We start from the raw sequence: 8,077 nt of genomic DNA, 5'->3' as shown, positions 1-8,077 counted from the left end.
TCGTCTCCCCTCCCCTGGAAGGAAGAAGGGAGCGGGGAAGCGGCTCCGTGGGAGGCCATGACGACTGGGTGTATTCGCACGGGGAAATCCAGGCGCAGGGAGAAGCGGCTGCTACGGAAAGAAGGAAGGGAATGGGGTGTAAAGGCTGGCAGATGAATCAATCGCACGGGGGTTGGATGCCCTCCTGGAGCCCTCGTGGGCGTGGAAACGGCCAGGTCACCTCCTCGTGCGAGGCTGCACAGCTGCCTTGTTTGTCACGAGGGCCGCGTGTGGCCTCTGCGAGCCGCTGCGTCGATGTCCATGCTGCGCACGAGCGCCAAATGCTCTGAGGAGGCACCGGGCCAACGCCCGGCCTGATTGGGAGCGAAAGCCCAGCCCGGTTAGTGTGAGGCACTGCTCAGGCATCGGCCCTCCATTGGCTCTCAGCCCACCGGGCACATTTTCACAAGCCACAGCTCACGTGCGCTGGGGCTGGATTGTGGAGCCGGTGCCCCATGTCCCATTCCCTGTAGGGGAACAGAAATCCCAGCCCAGAGGGATGTGCTCGGCTCCCAGGTTTGCACAATCGTCTTGGCACTTTTGCACAAGTCACGAGTCGGGCATCTCTTGTTTCCATCGCCAGCCACGTGCCCGGCTTACGTTTCTTGCTTCAGGCTCCTCGGCTGTTTTCACCCAGTCCCCACTTGGCTGGCACGGTGGCACTAGCCGCTGGGCACGCACAATCGCCTGGCACATTTCACCAGTCATTGCTTGTCTCCCACGATTTCACCAGTCCCTTCTAAGGTGTCATGTTTCACCAGTCACTGCCCGTGCGCGCACACAATCGCCAGGCCCGGTGTCACCACTCCCTGCCCGTGCGCGCACAATCGCCAGGCCCGGTGTCACCACTCCCTGCCCGTGCGCGCACACAATCGCCAGGCCCGGTGTCACCACTCCCTGCCCGTGCGCGCACACAATCGCCAGGCCCGGTGTCACCACTCCCTGCCCGTGCGCACACACAATCGCCAGGCCCGGTGTCACCAGTCACTGCCCGTGCGCACACACAATCGCCAGGCCCGGTGTCACCAGTCACTGCCCGTGCGCACACACAATCGCCAGGCCCGGTGTCACCACTCCCTGCCCGTGCGCACACACAATCGCCAGGCCCGGTGTCACCACTCCCTGCCCGTGCGCACACACAATCGCCAGGCCCGGTGTCACCAGTCACTGCCCGTGCGCACACAATCGCCAGGCCCGGTGTCACCAGTCACTGCCCGTGCGCGCACACAATCGCCAGGCCCGGTGTCACCAGTCACTGCCCGTGCGCGCACACAATCGCCAGGCCCGGTGTCACCAGTCACTGCCCGTGCGCGCACACAATCGCCAGGCCCGGTGTCACCAGTCACTGCCCGTGCGCGCACACAATCGCCAGGCCCGGTGTCACCAGTCACTGCCCGTGCGCGCACACAATCGCCAGGCCCGGTGTCACCAGTCACTGCCCGTGCGCGCACACAATCGCCAGGCCCGGTGTCACCAGTCACTGCCCGTGCGCACACAATCGCCAGGCCCGGTGTCATCAGTCACTGTCCGTGCGCACACAATCGCCAGGCCCGGTGTCACCAGTCACTGCCCGTGCGCGCACACAATCGCCAGGCCCGGTGTCACCAGTCACTGCCCGTGCGCACACACAATCGCCAGGCCCGGTGTCACCACTCCCTGCCCGTGCGCGCACACAATCGCCTGGCCCGGTGTCACCAGTCACTGCCCGTGCGCGCACACAATCGCCAGGCCCGGTGTCACCAGTCACTGCCCGTGCGCGCACACAATCGCCAGGCCCGGTGTCATCAGTCACTGTCCGTGCGCGCACACAATCGCCAGGCCCGGTGTCACCAGTCACTGTCCGTGCGCACACACAATCGCCAGGCCCGGTGTCACCAGTCACTGCCCGTGCGCGCACACAATCGCCAGGCCCGGTGTCACCAGTCACTGCCCGTGCGCGCACACAATCGCCAGGCCCGGTGTCACCAGTCACTGCCCGTGCGCGCACACAATCGCCAGGCCCGGTGTCACCAGTCACTGCCCGTGCGCGCACAATCGCCAGGCCCGGTGTCACCAGTCACTGCCCGTGCGCACACAATCGCCAGGCCCGGTGTCACCAGTCACTGCCCGTGCGCGCACAATCGCCAGGCCCGGTGTCATCAGTCACTGTCCGTGCGCACACACAATCGCCAGGCCCGGTGTCATCAGTCACTGTCCGTGCGCACACACAATCGCCAGGCCCGGTGTCATCAGTCACTGTCCGTGCGCGCACACAATCGCCAGGCCCGGTGTCACCAGTCACTGCCCGTGCGCGCACACAATCGCCAGGCCCGGTGTCACCAGTCACTGCCCGTGCGCACACACAATCGCCAGGCCCGGTGTCACCAGTCACTGCCCGTGCGCGCACACAATCGCCAGGCCCGGTGTCACCAGTCACTGCCCGTGCGCGCACACAATCGCCAGGCCCGGTGTCACCACTCCCTGCCCGTGCGCGCACACAATCGCCAGGCCCGGTGTCACCACTCCCTGCCCGTGCGCGCACACAATCGCCAGGCCCGGTGTCACCACTCCCTGCCCGTGCGCGCACACAATCGCCAGGCCCGGTGTCACCAGTCACTGCCCGTGCGCGCACAATCGCCAGGCCCGGTGTCACCAGTCACTGCCCGTGCGCGCACAATCGCCAGGCCCGGTGTCACCAGTCACTGCCCGTGCGCGCACACAATCGCCAGGCCCGGTGTCACCACTCCCTGCCCGTGCGCGCACACAATCGCCAGGCCCGGTGTCACCACTCCCTGCCCGTGCGCGCACACAATCGCCAGGCCCGGTGTCACCAGTCCCTGCCCATGCGCGCACACAATCGCCAGGCCCGGTGTCATCAGTCACTGTCCGTGCGCACACAATCGCCAGGCCCGGTGTCACCACTCCCTGCCCGTGCGCGCACAATCGCCAGGCCCGGTGTCACCAGTCACTGTCCGTGCGCGCACACAATCGCCAGGCCCGGTGTCACCACTCCCTGCCCGTGCGCGCACAATCGCCAGGCCCGGTGTCACCAGTCACTGCCCGTGCGCGCACACAATCGCCAGGTCCGGTGTCACCAGTCACTGTCCGTGCGCACACACAATCGCCAGGTCCGGTGTCACCAGTTACTGCCCGTGCGCGCACACAATCGCCAGGCCCGGTGTCATCAGTCACTGTCCGTGCGCACACAATCGCCAGGCCCGGTGTCACCACTCCCTGCCCATCTTGCACCGTCTCCAGTCTCCTGGCCGCCCCGTGCTCCCCTGCCCCGCGGCTACGTGCGGCAGCCCCCGCAGCGGAAGTCGGCCTCCTGGACGGCGCTGTAGCTGCAGCCCACGCAGGCCACGTGGAACCAGGCGTCGCAGCCGTCGCACTGCACCCACTGCACCGTCTCGTCCTGGGGCAGGCGGCAGCGTGGGGCCGCGCAGGGCTCCGCAGCCAGCAGCGTCTGCGAGAACACCTGGCAGGTGTCACGCAGCGGGTGCTTCCGCGGCCGCCCCCCGCCGCTTCCTGCAACGGGACGGGAGAGGTGAGTGACGCTGGGCCTCCCCATCTAGGGGGCACCGGCTCCGATCCAGCCCCAGGCCGGGGACTGGCTGACTCAGGGGGGCAGAGAATGGGGCCCGGGGCCTCTCCCCTCTCGGGGATGCTGGCGCTGATCTGGACCCAGGGCAAGGGACAGGGTGGGTCAGGTGGGGCCTTTCCCCTCTAGGAGACACTGGCTGGTTCCACTGGCTGGCTCACTAGCCCCTCATGTATCACAGGACCCTACAAACCAATTGCTGCCTCAGTGCTAAACCCGACGGCTCCCCCTTCACCCACGCTGGCCTCTGGGAGGTCCCAGTGCCAGGCTGGGGCCCCCCACACCTTACTGTGAGTTTAGAGCCTTTTGTGCGCCCAGTTCTGGGGCAGAGCACCGTGGGCAGTGCCAAGTATAACACAGGGCAGACGATGACAGCTGAGGGTAGCAGGGCAATCTCCAGCCCTTTCGGGCGAGATGTAGGTGCTATGATCCTGCCCCCTCCACAGAGCATGCTGGGACACCAATTCGACTCACCCGCTTGGCGTGACCTGGACCTTCAGTCGCGCATCCGGCTGCGCCCTGCCGCTCCCTGCCCCCTCCGGCGCCTTCCGCAGCGGGCTTTGGCAGCTGTATCTGTCTGGCTCACAAGCCCACGGCTCCTCGTCCAGCCGGGTCACCTCGTCCTCCAGCTCGGGGAGCAGCGTGTGGGCCGACTTCCGACGGCTCCTGGAGGCCCCGGGCCGGGAGGGAGGCTCCGACCTTGGACCCCGGTTCAGGGTGAAAGTCAGTGGCTGTGGCTTGAGCTTGCTGAGGCTGCCGATGGAGCTGAGGATCAGGGTGGCCTTGGGGCGGGAAGGGCGAGAGGGCCCCGCGGGCCGGGCTAGTGGGCGGATGCGATGGTTGCCGCCAGGCAGCACGGGTTTGAAGCCGCAGGGGAGCGGCCAGGGAGCCTTGGGGGTCGTGATGGCGGCGAAATCCTGGGGCTGCACCCGCACCTTCTGGAAGAGGAAGCAGAACTCCGAGTCGTCAGGCGGGGGGGCCAGGGCGCAGCCCTCGGGCACAGGGTCCGGGTGGCCGAAGGTGACCAGGTCTCCGTCGCTCAGCTCCAGGCGCCGGCCCCGGGGCACCCGCACCGCGTTGACGTAGGTGCCTGGCGGAGATGGGAAGGAGAGAGCGGGGTGAAGGGGGAGGCCAGGGGTCCCTGGCACACTTGGTGATGGGCTAGTGGCCACAGGGGAGCGAGTCCTTCTCATGGGAACTGCCGGGCTCACAGGGGCGACATGCGCAGAGCTTTGGGTCAGGGAATTTCCAGGGTTTTTTAATTTTAATTAAACGAATAGAGGTAGAACTAGATGGAGAGATGATAGATATTGGGGGAGAGAGATTAGAGAGATGGGGTATATGGGGATGGATAGATAGACAGGCGTGTATGGGGACAGACAGACACATAGGTGTGTATGGGGATGAACAGACAGATAGGCAGACGTGGATAGGGATGGAGAGAGACAGGTGTGTATGGAGATGGATAGATGATAGACAGACAGACGTGTATGGGGACAGACAGACAGATAGGTAGGTGTGTAGGGGGATAGACAGAGAGACAGGTAGATGTGTATGGGGAGGGATAGCTTGATAGACAGGCAGAAAGAGGAGTATGGGGGTGAGGGACAGACAGGCAGATACCTTAGACCAGTGGGTCTAAACTATTTATCATCGTGGGCCGCATATGCAGCCCACAACGTGTTACCTGGTCCACAGGTTGAGAACCACAACGCCCCCCTCTCCCCGACCCCCCCCCCCCCACACACAGACCCTATGCCCAGTGCCTCCCGCCCAGAGACTGCTCCTCAGAGTGGGCCCAGGAGTGGAGTCCTGGGCAGGGTGGCAGGGACCCCAGACCCTGTTGTGCGGGGCCGGGTGACAGCCCCATCACTGACCCCGGACTCTGTAGGGCTGGGCGGCAGCCCCGGGCCCCATGGAGCCAGCTGGCGACCCCAACACATCGCGCCGGGCAGCCAGGACCCTGGTGCACTGGGCAGCCGCACGGCCCGGCAGCCATTAGCACACAGCTGTGTGCTAACTGGGCTGCATGCGGCCTGCAAGCCGAGAACCGCTGCCTTAGACAGAGGGGTGTCCACGGGAGAACACAGAGGGAGGGAGGATTGGTTGTGTGTGTGATAACTTACCCTCCGGGATCTTTTCAGTCGCCACTGACATGCAGCCACCTCTGGGGTGGGACATGATTAGTGGCCACCCAGGGACCCTGCACTGGGATGACTGGCCTGGGGCTGAAATGCAGCTGCCTCTGGGGTGAGGCTCAGCGGCTAGTGACCCTGGGCGAGTCTTTAAACAGGAAGTGAAAAGGGAATTGTCTCCGATGCGAAGTGCAGAGGAAGGAATTAACCGGGCGGGGATCCAGAGCAATGGTGTTAAGGCATGAGCCAGCGCCGAGTGCCAGGGCAGAGCGCCCCTGCTGAGCTCCCGCCCCGCTCCCCCCAGCACAGCGCCCCCCAGCCCTCACCATGGGTGCTGCAGTCCACCAGGCAGACCCGCCACTCCCCGGCGGTGCTGTGTGGGTCCCTCTCGGCGTGGATCTCGGCGTGGATGCGGGACACCAGCCCCGGGTTGCGCTCTGACACCAGGGGGACGTCGCAGACTTCGGCCCGGCGCCCCAGCCGGTAGGTGCAGTGCGGCCCAGCTGGCCGGAAGGTGTGCAGGTCCCGGTTCGGGTCATCCCCCGGACAGGCTGGGCCCATCCGCAGCAGCTGGAAGCAGGGCAGGGCCTCAGATGGCATGGCTGGCTCCCCCTCCCCAGCATTGGGGAGGGGGTGCTGGGAATCAGGACTCCTGGGTTCTATCCCAGCTCTGGGAGGGGGTGTGGTATAGTGGGTTAGAACGGGGGGGCTTGGAGCCAGGACTCCTGGGTTCTATTCTTCTCTGAGAAGTTTAGTGGCTGAGACAGGAGCAACTCATGGTAGCAGTGGCTGGAAATTTACCCAGCTCCTGCTGCGGGCCTACACCTGCCCCAACCTCTCCTGCCCTGGGTGTGTGTGTGTGTGTGTGGGGGGATTAATTCCCTCCCGTTACCTCCCTCGTTATCTAGCTGACGACACAACAGCTCACGGCATCGTCTCCCTGCCCTGGCTGCTGCTAAAGTGCACTGGCTCCCTGCAGGGGGTGGGGGGACCCCGCTACCAGCCCCCCCGTGGGCTCAGGGGAGCCAAAGCATGGGGGGCTTGGAGGCCTCCCCTTTCCCCAGCTCTGGATCCCCTTTGCCTTCCTCTGCAACGCAGTTCTGGAGCCCGGCAGGGCCCTTTCCCAGCTCCAGACCCACCGCCCCTCTGCGGTTCTAGATCCCCCTCTTGCTGACAGAGCTCCAGAACCGCCCCCCCGGTGTCTCTAGCTCTGCCCTCAGGATCGAGAGCCTCTTACGAACGCCGGTCTAGAACCCCCCCCATCGGAAAGCGGCTCCAGAACAGCGCGTCTCTTGGCAACGCTGCTCTAGAACGAACACCCTGGTCGGCATGGCAACCTGCTGCGCAGCTCTAGCACCCCGACCCCTCCTGCTCGGGACTCCGGACCCTGGTCTCCTAGCAACGCAGCGCTACAGCCCCCCGGCCCGCAGGGCAGCGAGGCTGGCGGGCACGTCCCCCGGTCGCCTTGGCAACACGGCTCTAGAACCCAGGCCTTGCTGGTAACGGGGTCCCCGCAGTGACGCTGCTCCGGGCCCCCGGGCTCCTTGGCAACAGGGTCCCCCCCGATGACGTAGCTCCGGACCCCCGGTCTCCTTGGTAACCGGGTCCCCGCGGTGACGTAGCTCCGGACCCCCGGTCTCCTTGGTAACCAGGTCCCCGCAGTGACGCTGCTCCGGGCTCCCGGGCTCCTTGGTAACAGGGTCCCCCCGGTAACGTAGCTCCGGACCCCCGCTCTCCTTGGTAACGGGGTCCCCCCGGTGACGTAGCTCTGGGACCCCAGTTTCCCCCTCCCCTTGTCTCGGCCCGGCGCTGAGCGTCCGCCGGACACAGCGGCTGCCCGGGCTCCCGTTCGACGCGCGCTGCCTGGGGCGTCGCCCGCTGATTGGCCGAGCCGGGACGCGTGGGCGCGGCCGCTCCTACCCATTGGCTTTGGCCTGGGCGACCGCTCCCTGATTGGCCAGGACCACGGAGTCACGTGGGGAGCGGGCCGGCGGGCGACTGCTGATTGGCCGAAATTGACAGGAGTGGGGCGGGGCCGGAGCGTGAGCGCCTCAACGGTCGCGGAAGGAGGGGCGAACCTGGGGTGGGGGATGCGCATGCGCATGCGGGCAGGGACCCGAGGGGGGAGGAGCTAGGGGGGAAGAGGCGGAGCTCAGGTGAGGGGCCCAGGGAGAGGAGGGGCTAAGAGGGAAGGTGGGAGGGGAGGGGCGGGGCTGAGAAGGGAGGAGCTGGGAGGGGAGGGGCTCAGGGGAGGGGCGGGGAAGGGCTGAGAAGGGAGGAGCTGGGAGGGGAGGGGCTCAGGGAGGGGAGGGGCTGAGAAGGG

At 66.2% G+C, this 8,077-nt stretch overlaps 2 protein-coding genes across 2 annotated transcripts in view; one reads left to right on the top strand and one right to left on the bottom strand.

Moving 5' to 3' along the window:
* ABHD16A (abhydrolase domain containing 16A, phospholipase) overlaps window positions 1-8,077 on the top strand; it is a 536,419-nt gene that overhangs the window by 157,050 nt on the left and 371,292 nt on the right. The window lies entirely within an intron of this gene.
* Window positions 3,224-7,574, bottom strand: TCF19 (transcription factor 19). Its single transcript, XM_077834206.1, has 3 exons — window positions 6,081-7,574; window positions 4,094-4,709; window positions 3,224-3,542 (listed from the first exon to the last, which is right to left on the bottom strand). The coding sequence occupies exons 1-3, from the start codon at window positions 6,352-6,354 to the stop codon at window positions 3,311-3,313; spliced, it is 1,122 nt and encodes a 373-aa protein (XP_077690332.1). The 5' UTR covers window positions 6,355-7,574; the 3' UTR covers window positions 3,224-3,310.

The sequence above is a fragment of the Eretmochelys imbricata genome, chromosome 14, assembly GCF_965152235.1.
Source record: "Eretmochelys imbricata isolate rEreImb1 chromosome 14, rEreImb1.hap1, whole genome shotgun sequence".
Taxonomy (NCBI): domain Eukaryota; kingdom Metazoa; phylum Chordata; order Testudines; family Cheloniidae; genus Eretmochelys; species Eretmochelys imbricata.
The sequence above is the reverse complement of the archived record's forward strand: the minus strand, read 5'-3'. Positions and strand labels throughout refer to the sequence as shown.

Bases quoted from the DNA above. Each gene is read 5' to 3' on its own strand.
- TCF19 (XM_077834206.1), bottom strand. From the start codon at position 6,354: ATGCCATCTGAGGCCCTGCCCTGCTTCCAGCTGCTGCGGATGGGCCCA. The intron at 4,710-6,080 runs GTGAGGGCTGGG...CATCTCCGCCAG, and splicing joins GGTGGACTGCAGCACCCATG to GCACCTACGTCAACGCGGTG. The intron at 3,543-4,093 runs GTGAGTCGAATT...CGTTGCAGGAAG, and splicing joins GTCCAGGTCACGCCAAGCGG to CGGCGGGGGGCGGCCGCGGA.